Source organism: Scardinius erythrophthalmus (genome assembly GCF_964197995.2).
Source record: "Scardinius erythrophthalmus genome assembly, chromosome: 19".
Classification (NCBI taxonomy): domain Eukaryota; kingdom Metazoa; phylum Chordata; class Actinopteri; order Cypriniformes; family Leuciscidae; genus Scardinius; species Scardinius erythrophthalmus.
In genome coordinates, this window is record NC_138239.1 from 15,692,731 (window position 1) to 15,710,465 (window position 17,735).

General features: G+C 36.3%; 1 protein-coding gene across 6 annotated transcripts in view; it reads left to right on the plus strand.

Annotated features, from left to right (window-relative positions):
* ccser2a (coiled-coil serine-rich protein 2a) overlaps positions 1–17,735 on the plus strand; it is a 48,592-nt gene that overhangs the window by 17,634 nt on the left and 13,223 nt on the right. For all 6 annotated transcript variants that reach the window (XR_014028862.1, XM_081347658.1, XM_081347657.1 and 3 more), the window contains 6 exons: positions 8,396–8,495; positions 11,770–11,875; positions 15,096–15,264; positions 15,448–15,513; positions 16,094–16,192; positions 17,607–17,717. Coding sequence is in view for 5 of the 6 variants with exons in the window: in XM_081347658.1 (XP_081203784.1) it covers positions 8,396–8,495; positions 11,770–11,875; positions 15,096–15,264; positions 15,448–15,513; positions 16,094–16,192; positions 17,607–17,717 (651 nt within the window). In the remaining variant the exon portion in view is untranslated. The remainder of the gene's footprint in view (positions 1–8,395; positions 8,496–11,769; positions 11,876–15,095; positions 15,265–15,447; positions 15,514–16,093; positions 16,193–17,606; positions 17,718–17,735) is intronic.

The window sequence follows — 17,735 nt, forward strand, 5'->3', positions numbered from 1 at the left end:
CTTCTGCAGTACCCTGTTAGGCTCATTTAAGAGTTGTTTATTGTTCTAAATATAGTCTGTCTTGCAGGAGGCATTTACAGGCCAATTCATTAGCTGCTAAATGATCTAGGTGCATAAGCCTTTGTTTTCAACATAGTAAGTGATTCTGAGACGTGCTTTTATCTGCTGCTGTTTCAGTATTAATTAGCTGAGAGGTATAGAGCATTGTTTACGCTTTATCATTTGCTGACATTACTAAGACTGTAAACAGGATTTGTTTAATTTTTTATAAATATTTAACATCTCTAATCGGCTCTCAATTTATTAAGCTAACTGGTTTAATGACTCTTTCTTATTTTGCTTAATCTCTTTGAGACCTGCAATTCCTAATGGCTTTTGACAGCCTTTTCACACATGTACACAACCACCAAAGGTGGCCTTTGCAACAGTCTGAACGCTCAACGCACACTGAAAACATGTCAACGAGTTTTATATTTGGAAATCAACAAACAACAAATAAAATTAGCAGCTCTATGTACTTTTTTTAAAGCACACATTCAATTATATGACCGTCGTCAATAGCAACGCATTATACAGCGCACATCTCTTCTATCACCATGGACGCGCTCTCTCGTTTCATTAAAATGCTTTCATAAATGACGTTAGTGGATAATTCAGCAGGAAATGTTATTATAGTGGTATAATGTTATTTGGTAACCAGACAGTTGATGTACCAGTTGACTTCCATAGTATTTTTTTCCTACTATGGAAGTCAGCATTAGGTTTAATGATCTACAGCCAAATAGAGCGAACTTTGGTGATAAGTAAACGAATATTTAATTGCTACAATAGTAATTTCACATTATAATAACATCAAAAGTGGAAAAGTTGGTCAAAAACGTACATTTACCCAACTTTCAGATGCCGTAGATTTTTTTTAGCTCTGCACTGTTAATAAAATCAATATGATATCACGTTTCCAAGATGTTCTGGAAAACAGCACTCTATATCCTGACTTATAACCATATAAATATAGGCTATAATAAATATTAAAACAAGAACTCATACAGGCACATTTTTTATCTTGAATTTTGGGAGCATTTTATTAATTTCAGAGGAATTTTTGCCGCAAACCCCGAGCTGGGGTTACGGGTTAGATACTACGGCAGTGGTTCTCAACCTTTTTTGGGCCAGCGCCCCCTTATCCATTATCCAGGTCCTGGTGTGCGCTTGCGGTATTCTGAAAAGTTGAGATGTTTTCAACCGACCGCGTCGCTTCTATTATGAGCGCCCTTACCGCGCGCCTACATTTGAAATAATGAATTTGCACGCGCATAAAACGCGATATGTGAACGGCCCCTCGAATTCGAACTTTCAAAATTGATTTGAAAATTAGTGTGAGGGTTGTAGATACGTTAGTTTAGTGCGCCTGCCCTGAGGCATGCAAATCCAAGCGATTGCAGTACTTAGACTGCATGTATGACCTGACTGAATCCCTGCTCAAGGAGATATGTTGTTGGAAAAGCAAGAATCAGCAGCCTGATCTTGTTTTTATGATAGTGTATGATAGTATATTTGCCCGCGCAAAAGTTGACAAATCTTTTTTTAAATGCACTGTTTGTGGACTGATTTTGAACTGATAAGTGACTAAATGTCACAGAGGCTATTATGGATGGAAGACTTGGAATGGAGGATTTGGTGTGACACTTTATAAACCGAAAGAATAAGGAATAGCAGAAATCAATTTAATTAAAACATAAAAATGTTAATGAATAAATCATTTTAAAATGGACAAATGAGTAGACATTTAAAATTGTTGTGCAATTCTTGTTTGATGTCTGATTATTAATGTTAAATGTAAAAATGTTAAATAAAATAGAACAATAAATTAATAAATATTAGGCCTATATTAAAAATAAATAGACATATGAGACTGTTTATTCACACATTTAAAACATAGTTTAATAAAGCCAACATTTAAAAACATTTTGTTTATTTTAGAATTGTTCAATTATGATAGATTTGTAGGCCTAAAATACCTTGGTATCAGCTTGTTTTCATCAATGGTATAATTAATACAATTACAACATGATTAATTTGTGTTCATAATCAGTAAAAAAAAAAAAATCTTCTAACAAGAATAAAGACATATGAACAATTAAATGATTATTGTATTGTTAATTATTTTTAACTATCTAGAAACTATCCAAGCAGCGTTTCGCGCTCAGACGTGACGGCGGAATTAATACATTTCCAAAATGTGATAACAGAATATATTTAAATTATCCATTAAATTGTCATTTTCTCCTTACAGTCTTGCGAGTTAACAATAATGCCAGTAAAATTACTTAAATTACTTGGTCAACAAAGAAAACATTTTGGCATTAGGCATTGGCATTAGTTAATGCCTAAAAATGTAGGCTAAAAGTTTTTACCTAAATAGAATTTAGTTTGTTTAATTTTAAAATTCGTCGCCGGAGTGAATGGGAACATGATTTATTGGAAATATTTGAAAATATATATGTGGTTCTTAAGTCAATACTTTTTAATTGCTTGTCAACTTTCCATTCCTCCGCTGCATGATTCTAGTCAGCGCTGGATTCTAGTCAGTGCTTGAGCGCTGGTCTATGACTGGAAAAATAATAGAGTCCTTGCAAAAGAAATGATACATAGCTTACATGTCGCATTAAATGACAAATTTTAGAATGTTAGAATTGGTTGACAGTATCGTCACTTGCGCGTGCTACAAGGGGAATGACAACATTTTAATCTTGTCTTGCCTTGATCTTTGGTGTAAACTCGTGAACGCCCCCCATGAACACTTGAATGCCCCCCTTTCAAAAAGCTTGCTTCCAACGCCCCCCTGTTGTTCTCTGAACGCCCACTGCACCCCCTGTTGAGAACCACTCTACTAGGGACTCTATATTCTAGCTGAGTCCCCAGCGTGACCGCTATTTTAGAACATATTATTTTATTGCCGATGCATCATGCAGCCATACAGACAGATAGCCTATGTATCGCATTTATTTCCTTTTTCCTTTTTTATTCAAAATATTCACAAACTTATATCATGAATTATATGATATTTTCCGGTTGTCAAATATGTGGAATTGAATGTGTTGTGTCATTTAAACACCTTTATAATGATCATGTTAGTTGATATAATTTGCGATTAGTTTGCACAGCAATTCAGAGGATCTGTCGGATTTGCATCATGTAAATTCATCAATTTTGCGGCCGGTGTACTGGGACAAGAATAGAGTGAACTTTGTTTCATACACAATGTGTATCTGATATGAGAAACACTTCATCAAATTATAATTGAAAGGATTATTATTGCAGCTTCCATAGACATCAGTGCCTAAATCTACTTAATATTAAATGTCTATTTAAATGTCTGAAACCTCAAATAAACATTATGTGATTGAAAAAAAATTAGGGCCCTATTGTAAATATCCAAGCGCATTGTCTAAAGCGCATGCCACAAGTGCGCTTGCGTTTCCGAATCCACTTTTGCTAGTTTAATGATGGGAAAAATGGTCGGCGCTCCCGGCTTATGGTCTAAAGGGTTGTCCCTATTCTCTTAATCGGTGTGTTTTGGGCTTAACGTGCAATAAACCAAACCTTAAGTAGTTTAAGGTCTTAAGGGGTGCGGGGGAATTGTGACTTTAATCTTTTGTACATAATATTAAGAGGCACATGAAAATGTACTGCATGGTCTGTACTGGTTCAGTTTTGTGACAGAGAGGTCAGAGGTCATTTGAAGATCTGAACTAATTTAATTAATCATGAATCATGGGTAACAGTTTATTTTATTTTTTTACATTTTACAAGAAGTATCTTGAACCCCATGCATATTGACCTCTTTTCTAAATCGCCATTGAAAGTTTGGCTCTGTTCAAAGAACTTTTGTAGATGTCTGAGTCATTTTGTCCTGGATGTAATATTGTTCAGTAATTCAAACACATTCCTTTTGATCCCCCAAATATGATGTTTCACTCCTGAGCTCAACGCTCAGATTGTGTGAAATGTGATCAGGATTCTGGGCTTGTCTGATAGGACCTTTCTTAAATGTTCTGCCTGAATCGGTCTGGTTCTGAAGGGATCTTTAATCCGATCTTCCCGGCTGATTCGCGCAGGCCTATGTGAAATGGGGTGCGTTATTCCGGCTCTTTCAGCGCAGGAGGAGAGTGCTGATGGGGCTTGGGCTGCGTGTCTAAGCTGCCGCCCTGCGCAGTGAAATGTCATTTCCTCTGAAGCAACCTGCCGTGACTAAGCCCATAATACATGGAGAGATTCAGAGCGAGGGGAACCTGAGAGACTATGTGTATGTAGGTGAACTAAAATGTATAAACTCTGGCTGCTTTGAATACACTTTGTAGACACTTGTAAGACGGTATGGTGTGTACAATATGTGTATTAATGTTCAGGAGAGGGGCCTGCCTCTGTTTAAGTGCATAGCCTAATTATTTGATGGATGGGATTGGAGAACATCTTGTCAGCTTTGACTTGAAGAGACGTTTTGTTCTGTGAATGTATCACATTTGCATGATTGATAATGTTTTCTAAAGTATGCTGAAAGTATTTGTACTGTGGTTCTTTCCCCAGCTGCCTGCTGAATATGAAATATGGAACATTATACAGAAACTTTCATAATGTACTGGGGGGTTTTTTGTGGGTTTTTTTTGGGCAAGGCAATAATAAAGTCTCCCATTTAAAAAAGCCAATGTATTTAACTTACAGTAGCTTGAAGGGAGAGTTCAGCCAAAATGAAAATTGTGTCATAATTTACTCTAAACATCATTTATCTCTTCCATGGAACACAAATGAATAATTTTTGAAGAATATCCTGGCTACTTTTTTTCAAAATAAGGAAAATGAATGGTAAATTAGACTCTTAAATTAGACACTACATTCATAGTCTTCCAGCCATTTGATAATTTTGTTTAATAAAAAGGCAGAAATAGAAGTTATATTACACTGTAAAAATATATTGTTCATCTGTAAATAAAAACAGTATATTTCAGTTTTTCTATGTCAGAATTTTCATGTTTAATTCAATGTGTTACTTGCTCTTTTTTGTAATTGTTTGTGAAATTTACTAGAAAATTGCTTCTACAATTTTTTTTCAGTCTATGAAAATCTTGACTTTTTTCTGGCCCACTTTAGACAGTTAATAATGGGCAATACTGGTTAAAAGTAATGTTGGGTAAGTTACTAATTACATATTCAACAGTGTAATTAGACTACTGTACTAACTGCTCTATCTAAAAAGTATTGGATTACTTATTACTAATTACTTTCTAAATCCCATATTAACCTTGACCAGTTGAACAATAAAAGGACAGATACAACACTGCACTTTTGATTCTTTCAAATAAACTATATACAATTGCATAACTTATTCTTCAACTGACCAAAGTGTGTAAAGGAAGAAAGTTACATTAAAAACATGCTTTTTAACATTACAATTTGATGTTAAATCCACTTTTGTTTTATATAGAATTGTTATAAAGTCTACAGTATTTAATGCAATTACATCAGAAATAACTAATTAAATTACAGAGAAATTAAGAGTAATCCAATACCTTACTTTGTCAAGGAAAAAGTAATTAAATTACAGTAAGTAGAATACTTAGTAATTAATTACACCTAAAACTGGTTGAATGTCTCTTCACAAATTTGATAGCAATCAATAATATTTAGTGGCCTAAATATAAAAAAAAAATAAAGACTTCTGTGGAAGTCTCAGGACAATAAATCATTGTCCATCCAATCATTGCATGTGTTCCGAATGCAATAAGATGTTTTAAAAATGTACATCACGGTATTATACTGTTTTTTATATTTCTATATTTTATATTTTTTATATAAAAAATTAAGTTTTTTTTTCAACCATGACTGGGTGTTAACCACATTTTCTAATGATTGAGAGAGGAAATACTACAGTAGATTGACTTAGAATGTCCTATTTTACTGTTATGAGTAAATATTGTAGAAAAACTCCACACTAGTATTAATACAGTTTTGCAAGGCCCCACAAAATGATACTGTTTACAATGAAGTGCCAGCAGGAGGCACTTTAGGCACGTCAGAAACAGCGGTTTCCCCGATAACGGCTGTACACAAAGCAGCACAGCACTCATAAATGCTGCTTTATCAGGAAAGATAAAGAAAGATTCAATGAAAATAGCATTGAAACTTTTCTAAAGACAGTCAGTTCCCTTCAAAGCTACATTCATATAAAAACACCCGCGGCGTGTTTCGACTTTGAAACATGCAGTACTATTGTTTATTCCATGATGTCAAAGCCTTTTGGAAAATCTATTTGTGGCGGGCAGTGTTGATATTGTGAACCAATGAATGAGAAACACTGTAATATAATTTGACAGCTATCAATTATAGCTTAACCAATCCATCTTCACCATCACGCTTAGTAACACATACAGCTGTGCCCTCAACACAGTGCAACAGTGAAAAGGGACCCTCTACACCGGTACATAATAAATTCATATCATAATAAAAATAAACACCGGTATTCGGTATGAACCGGTATACCGCCCAGCACTAGACACAAAGCAACACAGCTAAAAGTATTCCTAATATGTTAGACTTTTTATTTGAGACATGCCTTCACAAGCACATGAAAGATCTGTGTTTGGGATGTTTGAGTTGGGGGAGGGGCAGCATGCGAAAGGGGCATTTGCCGACTGTTTAAAAATATGCTTTATTTTTGTAATTATGCTAAGTGCCATTAGTGTTGCAGAAACTACATACTTCACCTTTAAAGGTACACTATGTAACTTTTGGCCCTTTAGCAGCTAAAAAAAACTAAACTGCATGCATTTTGCCGAAGAACATTGTTTTTGGTGGTGCTTCGGCTGCATGACAGTGTGGATGAATATGGTTACTCTACTTGTCATAAAACGTTCACTACTAGGCTTAAAAGATATACTGTAACCAGTTTAGATGGAAAGGATCTCAAGCTGACTGAAGAAGTTACTGTAGACACGCATGTACGCAATTTCTCTCAAAAGCCATCCTAGGTCTAAAATATAGACACTTATAATAGGCTTATTATAACGTAGATGAAAACAAGATTTGGAAGAATATTTGATGAACTATTGATTCATTATTTTCAACATAAAAGTTACATAGTGTACCTTACTATCTGTAGCAGTGTCTTTGTGGATGAATCATTCCTTGGAGTAAAATCTTTTTTTAATGAATCTGCTGACAGATTTGGCTCTAGAGTTCAACCCAGTGACTCAGTGATCTGCCAGATTAACAGCCCAATGGATTGGAAGATTATCAGTAATGACTTGATTTTAGTCTGTTTGACATCAGAAGACTAGGACTATAGAGAATAAGTTGTATGGAATAAGTTGTATAGTTGCTGGCAACACAAAGGGCACAAGTATGAACCAAAGTGGGGCATAAACCATTTAAGTGTTACCGAGATTCATTACCAGCCTTGCGCCCTTCAACGAGACACTTAACCCTGCAATGATTTATAGTAAATGTCCCTGCAATGAATGCAACATTAAGTATTTGTTAAATGTCAAGTAACTAATTAAAAAACAAAACAATTGTTTTCAAGACGTCCTACTTCCACAAGAGTATGTTTAATTTATGTAAATTTATCACCAAGCAATTTCGCTCTCCATGTTGTACACAAGTGATTAAATGACCATAGACAAATGACAGTAATATGCAGTATTTCAACTAGTAGGCCTATGTTTTGGAAATGATGAATTAAATGAATGAAATATCCCTTCAATTGGTTCCACCTCTGTAAGATGCTCTCAAATATTACTCTCAACCTTGAAATCAATTCAGAGCGTTTCTTGAGAAAGACTCTTTTAAGATGACTTACATCAGAGTAATTTCTTTGCTGGGTTCAAATTAAGGCTGCGCCGTGAGGCCTTGTTTTATGGTATTTCTTAACAATATTTTAACACACAGAAATGTGGAGAACAACTTCCTTCAAAGAGCTTATTTTCTTTTGAACTCTCTGCGCCAGACTCAGTGTTCAGAATCTCTTTAAAATGCATTAAAAAGCGCCCCAATAGCTGATAACTGCCCACTTTTGCGTCTGCCACACAGAAAATGAAAGAGGACGTTTCAGGCTGAGGACAAATTGAGGTTTTGTTGAGGTGTATTGAATTTCACCTTGTTATGCTTTTGCATTTTCAAATAATCAGGTGGCCCGAGAAGTCTGCGGTAATATATACACTTCATGTTGAGTGAATGTTTTCCATTCATGTTTCGCTTCCAGTGTCTGTGTATCCCCTTTCCTTTATGTGATCGTCCTTATATAAACGGTGTGAATGTATTACCACAATTGTATTTTTTTGAAAAATGTAATGCAGGTTTCCATCTCTATTTCTCTCTATTGTTCTTATCTCATGCACAGGACATTCTGAACAACTTTGATAACACTGGCTCATGTGACCTGGAAGATGATGACCTCATGCTTGATGTTGATCTGCCAGAAGATGGGACCTTACACAATGGTTAGTACACACACACACACACACACACACACACACACACACACACACACACACACACACACACACACACACAGACAGACAGACAGACAGACAGTGTAGCATAACAGTTTTCATTCACTAAGCCAAAATTTGCCTTTTGCCCACTATTTGACGTCTAAAGTGATTACAGAAATGAAAATTATTAATAGAATCATGTTTGCATCACTGTTTTCTCAAAACTTGTAGATATGGCTAATAAATTACTAAATAAATTAAATGAAAGTCTCTCTCATTCTTTTCAACCCCAGCGCATGAAATGACCAACATCTATTTACCTTTATTACCACAATAGTCATTCTGAATTAAATTTGTAATATTTGCATTGAATTTATCCTGATCTTTTAATTCATTTTCAATTTGCATAGATAATGATTGCTGATTAGGTTTAATCATTGTTGATTGATCACATCTTTGAATGTGAATTACTATTCTAAGGATGAGTTTCCTGCAGCTTAGTATGTGTTTTTAATTCATTCAAATTGATGAAGAGATTCTGTGGGGTTGAATATCATTTTGTATTTTAATTATTTGTTTTGAGGAATGTAAATTGTTATAGTGATCTGACAACATGACTTTTGACATGATTTTCAGCAGCTTTTTTATATATATATATATATATATATATATATATATATATATATATATATATATATATATATATATAGGCTTTTTATTATTATTTATTACACGATTGCTGGTGGTTTGGAGCTTTGTTCATGTTTTTTGAGATGTTTGATAGATGAATTATGAGTTAAAAAGCTTTAGAAAGTATGGTATGTTAAACATATCTTTGTTAAAATAACCTAAAATAATGTTAAAATAATGATTTCATATAGATGTGCAAGTATTTGAAGTGTTTCTCCATTTTTATTTACCTTTTGTGCTGTTAATTTAATACTGCTGTTACATGAATTTTTAAATGTATAAATATTTCATGTAGTCTCTGAATTTGAGGTCATAAAATGCATGTATAATGATCAAAATGAGATTTTTTTTTTAAATGTATACAAAGGTTTCAGATTAAGTAGAGCATGTTGCACTGAAAGGGCCGTTGTGTCACTGCTTGCCTAGTCATTTCAACTGCCAAATACCGTCAAAATAAAGATTTATTACATTTGCTAAATTGTATTTGTTATTAGTGCAATTTTTTTTTAAATGCTGAATGCTTTCATTCAGCAAGGATATGGGCATTAAATTGTTCACAAGTGACACTTAAGACATTTGTAATGTTACAAAAGATTAAGAATTAATTGAATATTAAGAATTATTAAGCAGCACTGTTGTTTTCAACATTAATAATGATAATATTTTTTTCTGAACACTATATCAGCATATTAGAATTTTTTGTGAAGGCTCACATGACACTGAAGACTGGAGTAATGGCTGCAAAAAAATTCTGCTTTACCATCACAGAAATTAATTACAATTTAAAAATAGAAAATAATTATTTTAAATTGTAATAATATGTCACAATATTACTGTTTTACTGTTGTTGTTTTTTTTATCAAATAAATGCAGCCATTAGTGAGCATAATAGACTTACCAAAAACATTTTAAAAAAATCTTAAACATTTGACTAGTGTATATAACTTTAAATACTTTAATTATATTATATACATACAGTAGTATACGTATACAGTAGTATACAGTAGTAACAAAATGCTTTGTTACTAGCCGATAGTGAATTAGTTGCTATTGGAGACAACCCCTGCCAAAAACACTGAATAAATGTCCTCAATCTTCCGTCTCATGAACTCTCAGTTTTGGAAGAGATCGTCCTTTTGTTGAGCCAACTTCCTTTTCCCTTCAGTCTCAGAGTGTGATTTTAGAGTGTGTTAGTGAGGTCACAGGGTAGTTATGGGTTCTGCAGATTCTTGTATACGTAGACAAATTCCATACTAGAGATGGCAAACAAAAGGCTTCATACATACACTTTATTCAAATGTATGATTGCATCCTCTGTGTAAAGGAATGACACGCACAAGCCCTTCCTGTTACATCACCATTCTGTCAGATGTTTGTCTGATGTTAAAAGATACTTCTTCTGAGCATCTTTTTTTTTTTACTTTTTTGTGTGTGTGTTTTGTCATGTTTATATTCAGTATTTTGACCTGCGCCATCAGCAGGAATCAGTTTTACACCGCTGTGTGTGTGTGTGCTGTATTTTTAGCCTCGGGCATCATGCCCTGCAGTCATGTGAGGAGGGATACAGAGCCAGAGGAGGGAATAGATGACTTCAGGCCCCCTCCCCCTTTCTCTCCCCTCCCTGTCTTTCTGTCTCCTTCATTCCTTCCATGGTCGATCTGTCTGCTTGGCAGGCAGGAAGGCCTGCTGTTTTGACACTGCTTCCCGAGACCAGAGGGAAGGCTCTGCCCGAGGGCTGTGTTTCGTCCTGGCTGAAAACGCCACCGCCAGTTCTTCTTCTCTTCAGAAGGCCCCTCGGCTCAGGGAATTACAGCTGTGTGTCTGTTTCTGGTCAAAGCTCCTAGGGAGTTCCCAGAACTCACAAACTCACACACAACCTCGTTCCAACAGGGCGGAAAAGTTATTGGATTTGCAGATTCTCGGGTGGCAACTGAGAAATTCGTAGGTAGTTTGACACTTTTTCAAAGTTTTATACATACTTTAGTTATACATCAAACAACTTTGGAATTTTTAACCTTGGGAACCTTGTCCAACAATATTTCAACATTTTTCTTTTCTTTTGGACTTGTTAGTCAAAACAGACCGTCTCTGCTCTTAGTTCTAAGGTTATTTGTATTCGTGCGAGTGAGTTTTGGACTGTTTTTTTTAGTCTGTTTTTGAGGCTCTGGCAGTGAACTGGACAGCAAGGACAAGAGGAATGTAGCAGGTCTGTTTTGGAGCTTAGTTTTCTGTCTGTTCTGCTTGCGGTCTTACTCTGTGCTGTGTGAGAAGTGTATAGAAAGATTGAAGGAGTGCATGTGTGAGAGACAGAGATTTTGTATGCGAGTGTTTTAGTTTGAGTTTGCCCTGATATCTCGCCTCAGGCAGTGTGAGTGCTGTGTTTCGAAACTCTAAAGAGCTCTGCGTTCGGAAGGACCCTGCTCAACTTCCCAAAGAAAGATGACCTTCTTTTTTCAAGAAGTGTGTGTTTGTTTCGGAGTATGTCTAGGAGACTAACTGAATGTATAAGTGTGTTTAAAAGTGAGTTGGGTTTGTTCAATGTGTTTGTTTATTTGTCATTGACTGCTTATTGACCCCTCTGTGCATGCAGATGGGATGGCCCACTTTGAGCGCTCTGAGAGGGGGGGCCGGCCGGCTCAATGGAGGAGGAGACAGCAGAGATGGAGTGGAATGGATCACGCTCATAATGACAACAGGTGAAATTATTGGGGGGGGGATATTAACATGCCTAAGACTTTTGCACAGTACTATATATATATATATATATATATATATATATATATTCACTGCTCAAAAAAATTAAAGGAACACTTTGAAAACACATCTGATCTCAATGGGGAAAAATATCATGCTGGATATCTATACTAATATGGACTGGGTAATGTGTTATGAACGAAAGGATGCCACATCGTTTGATGGAAATGAAAATGATCAACCTACAGAGGATTGAATTCAAAGACACCCCGGAAATCTAAGTGAAAAAATTATGCAGCAGGCTTGTCAATTTTGCTGAAATTTCATTGCAGCAACTCAAAATGGTACTCAGTAGTTTGTATGGCCCCCACGTGCTTGTATGCATGCCTGACAACGTCGGGGCATGCTCCTAATGAGACGATGGATGGTGTCCTGGGGTATTTCCTCCCAGATCTGGACCAGCGCATCACTGAGCTCCTGGACAGTCTGAGGTGCAACCAGGTGATGTCAGATGGACCGAAACACAATGTCCCAGAGGTGTTCTGTTGGATGTAGGTCAGGTGAGCGTGGTGGCCCTTCAATGGTATCATTCCTTCATCCTCCAGGAACTGCCTGCATGCTCTCGCCACATGAGGCCGGGCATTGTTGTGCACCAGGAGACAACCCAGGACCCACTGCACCAGCATAGGGTCTGACAATGGATCCAAGGATTTCATCCCGATACCTAATGGCAGTCAGGGTGCCATTGTCTAGCCTGCAGAGGTCTGTGCGTCCCTCCATGGATATGCCTCCCCAGACCATCACTGACCCACCACCAAACCGGTCATGCTGAATGATGTTACAGGCAGCATAACATTCTCCACGGCTTCTCCAGACCCTTTCTTGTCTGTCACGTGCTCAGGGTGAACCTGCTCTCATTTGTGAAAACCACAGGGCACCAGTGGCGGACCTGCCAATTCTGGTGTTCAATGGGAAATGCCAATCGAGCTCCCTGGTGCTGGGCAGTGAGCACAGGGCCCACTCGAGGACGTCGGGCCCTCAGACCACCCTCATGAAGTCTGTTTCTGATTGTTTGGTCAGAGACATTCACACCAGTGGCCTGCTGGAGGTCATTTTGTAGGGCTCTGGCAGTGCTCATCATGTTCCTCCTCGCACAAAGGAGCAGATACTGGTCCTGCTGATGGGTTAAGGACCTTCTACGGCCCTGTCCAGCTCTCCTAGAGTAGCTGTCTGTCTTCCTGGAATCTCCTCCATGCTCTTGAGACTGTGCTGGGAGACACAGCAAACCTTCTGGCAATGGCACGTATTGATGAGCCATCCTGAAGGAGCTGGACTGCCTGCGCAACCTCTGTAGGGTCCAGGTATCGCCTCATGCTACCAGTAGTGACACTGACCCTAGCCAAATGCAAAACTGGTGAAAAACAGTCCGAAAAGATGAGTAGGGAAAAAAATGTCAGTGGCCTCCACCTGTAAAACCATTCCTGTTTTGGGGGTTGTCTCACTGTTGCCCATCTAGTGCACCTGCTGTTAATGTCATTAACACTAAAGCAGCTGAAACTGATTACCAACCACCTCTGTTACTTAACTGACCAGATCAATATCCCAGGAGTTTAACTGACTTGATGCTATTCTCTGATTAAAAATGTGTTCCCTTTATTTTTTTGAGCAGTGTAGATAGATAGATAGATAGATAGATAGATAGATAGATAGATAGATAGATAGATAGATAGATAGATAGATAGATAGATTTTTTGGCTAGTAGAAGTTCTTAAAAAGTTTGTAGCCAAATTGGCCGGTGGCTTAAAAAAGTTAATTTCAAACCCTGTTTGTATTAAATCTCTTTTAATTTTTTTTTTTCTGTCTTGAGGTCTATTCATAATATATTTTTTTTGCATCAAAAAACATTATTCAGATAATGTAATTTATTCATAATTTTTGTTTTCATGATAATTTTTCACCTTCTCTCTGAGCCTAATAAAGAGAAATTATCTTTATATTAATATTTATTGATTTTTTTTTTTTTTTTTGCTACCATGCCTTTGAGACATCTGTGTATGCTGTGCTGGTTATTTTCTGTCAGGTCCATTGCACTTTGTGTTCCACCATCTTTAATTAACAGGCAGTGAATTGCACACAAATCACAAACAAGTGATGGCAAAGTTGAATTTTCAGCAGTCTTCAGTGTCACACGATCCTTCAGAAGTTCAAAAGAACAGCATTTATTTAAATAGAAAACTTTTGTAACATAAATGTTTAAATGTCACTTTTGGTCAATTTAATGCACTCTTGCTGAATAAAATTATTAATATCTTTAAAATAAATAAATAAATAAATAAACCTAACATGTTTGCACTATAGTGTAGATTGTGACAAGCTAACAAAACAACCACACTGAAATATGCCACACAAACTGTTATGGTCTAATAGGCTAATGACTAATGGCATGAGAGACATGTTAACAAATAAACTTCAGGCACCCATTCTTAACGCTTTAATTATGGATACTTTAATTGATAGATATATACAAACTTGAATAATAATGTCTTCTGGTGATTTTGAAATGGCAGTAGCTGTTCAACTTCATCCTAATGCCCTCGCCATGACTGAATGAGCCAAGTTCCTGAACACTGAATAGCCGCTGTTGATTTGTAAATATTGGTGGTCAAGCTTCAGTGTATATTGGTTTATGTCATAAAGTTTGGAAGAAGCTGTTCCCATTCAGTCAGTCACGTCAAACATGACTGACTGAATGGGAATGGCTAGGTTACAAATGTAACCCCAGGGAACATAGATTTTACGTCCCTCCTGCCACAGCCCTGAACCACCGCTGAAGGGTCAGATCCCTGTCTCGGCTCCTCAGCAAAACATAAATGAGAAGCGAGTGCCGGCCATTTTTATACCCGTATGTCCGGGTAGGAGTGCCTGGGCATGCAAATATTGTTGGCCAATTTCCATTGGCTCATTTAGTTACCACTTGAAGGTGATTGTGCTCACAGACGAGACCCCAATACGTCAGTATTGACGTAATGTCTCCGTTCCCTCCTTCAGAGAGCGGGGGTTACATTAGTAACCTAGACGTCTGTTTTCATCACTTTCGATTTCAAAGATCTTGAGAAATGTGATTTTTTAATGTTATTTTTTACATTTTATTTCATGCCTGCTTTAATACTGATGTTGTGTTTCTTTCTATAAATTATATTAAATCTGAACTCTTTCTTTTAGGCTGGGCGGGTTTCATTATGATGCCTGTCGTACAGGCCATAGGCCCCTCCATCCCACAGTTCAGCATGACAGTCACACGGTGGTGCTAGATGAGCTCACTTTCAAGCACGTGGCAGAAGACTGTTCGTCTGTCAAATCACAGCTGCTTAAACTCAAGAGTCTGCTGCAGGTACCACACACACACACACAAGGCTGGATGAGTCATATTTGCACTTAGCTATGCAAACACATCTGTTAGCCTCTGAGTAGCTTTTAGTATGCGTGTAGTTGTAAAACAAAAAAAGAGTAAAAGAAAGGGATGAGTTGTAAACTTGAGAGATGCATCTTCTGAATAAATTGCAATTTTATGTAGATGGATGATGGTGAGATTACTCCAGAGAGTTTGGATTCCAGTGAAGATGACAGCAGAGCCAAGCAGGTCCATAACATCCCATTAACACCTACCTGAATAAAGCTAATCAACTTGCAGTCCTAAAACCTGAAAAAGAAAATCAGCATTTTCAAGCCATGGTCTCCCTCAGGAATTTCTAATGTGTTTTTAGAAAAGTGTTTTTCAAATGCTGGATGCTTAATCTGGAAGAGACTTCCACGGTTTGTTTAACTGCATACATAGTACAGTCATATCTTCACAACAGCTTCAAAGTTCATTTAAGCAAGTTGCTACATAAAGACTAAAACTATCAGTACATGAGAATCCTCATATAGCAGCTTGTGTTTTTAAAGTTTCAGAAGTAGAACAAAACCTTAATCTCAATATCTCAAGTAATGTTTACCATAGAACTACGTATACTCAATTGCAAACTGCTATTCTAAAAAGCCAATAGTAATTCCTGAGGGAACGTGTGGTGAATTAGCATTCTGTTTTGGCCTACAAATTGACATCAACAGCTCTGTGCCCCCTTTTTCAATTCTGTACACATGCATTATTTATGTGTAGACAATATAGTTTCATATTATTTGTCTATGCATTTATTATTTGTTTTGTATTTGTGTGTCAGATGGAGGAACTGATGAAGGAGGTGGCGCATCTCAGGGAAGAGCTGAAAAATAAAGATAAAATCATCACACGGCTCACTCATCAACAGCATCAAGAATCTGTGAGCCATCACCATTCCTGACACATTCAAACTGGCACTCATTTTGTATTGATTGAATTATACATAATACATAACACATGAGTGGCTAATCAGAGCCTGCAGAATCTGCTTGAAGATACTAAAGCCATGCTAACTCCATGTCTGAATGAATGAGATGAAATCAGGACGGGATGTTCTCAGAACAAACCCACATCTCATACTGTTCATTAACTTCACTGCTCCAAGCCAAAAAAAAAAAAAAAAACTCAGCAAATGGTGCATCAACACATGCACTTTAACCTTTAATCCCAATTACTGTCACCTTCGGTGAGCAATTATATCATTAGCGCTAATAAACTCACTTATTTTGCATTACGCTGATTGCAAAGCAAAGATGAAAGCAAATGAGGTTTCTTTACATTAGAACAAGAGTACGTGCTTAAGGCAAGATTCAATATTACTTATATATTGGTTAGGGAATTTAACAAACTCTTTACTTCTTGTGCTACTGGCATAAATGATAACTCAAATTGTGCAGCTTGTTGAGGAGATGTGCTGTTACTAGTAACGTGATTTTCACCTAGTGAACAATAAAACAATCAAAAAGGAAATCATCTTTATAATCAAAATATCGTAGAGTCTTGAGGGTGCTCTTTTTCAGAGTTTTCTATTTAAATGTTTTTAAATTGGTTCTAGAAAATCAGTTCTACAAAAAATAGATTACAATAATACATACATTTAACAAAATAATAATTTATAATGAATAATGTATTAAATAAAAATATTAATAATAGTCATTTGCAATGCATTGTTTTTATTGTAGTTTAATGGTTTTGTTTTTTGTCATGGTGTGTATCAAAAATTAGCAATAATTTGTAATAAGTTCTATATATTGGTTATAAAAAAACTTAAACGGAACAATTTGGTTTAGTTATTGGTCATAAAAAATGTATCAATTTCTCTCTACCAGCAATGCCCTAGAAGTTTTCTATTTAAATGTTTTTTTTAAATGGTTATCTATTCAAAGAAAATTTAGATTGCATAAATATGACATAAAAATTAGAATTTATTTAGAATTTTCTATGAATTTTATTTAATATTTCTTATTAATATTTAGCTTAATTTATGATTGTTAATAATAAAATAATAAGCCATGCTTTTATGATTTCTTTAGTTATGTCACGTGTCAAAAATAAAAAAAAATTAATAATCAGTTCTTAATATTGGTTACCGCTTAAAAATGATGAGCTAACATGAACATTTGGTGTAGTTGTTGGTCATAAAAACTGATACATTTCTCCTCACTAGTAATGCCCTGGAAACTACTACCAACAATCTAGCATTGTGGGAGCAAGTTTTGAATGGCCAAGACACTCAAACTACTCCTGTTTTCTTTAGAAAGTGAAATTGCTTTAATTATCTGTCTCTCTTTCAGCCGGTGAGATGTCAGTGTCATCAGCTGAAGTCAGGGGCCAAAGGTGAGAGAAGAACGCATCATGATAAATCCACTCAGACAGTGTGGCGACCGCCCCATCATCACCCCGCTGTGAGTTATTTCTCACTC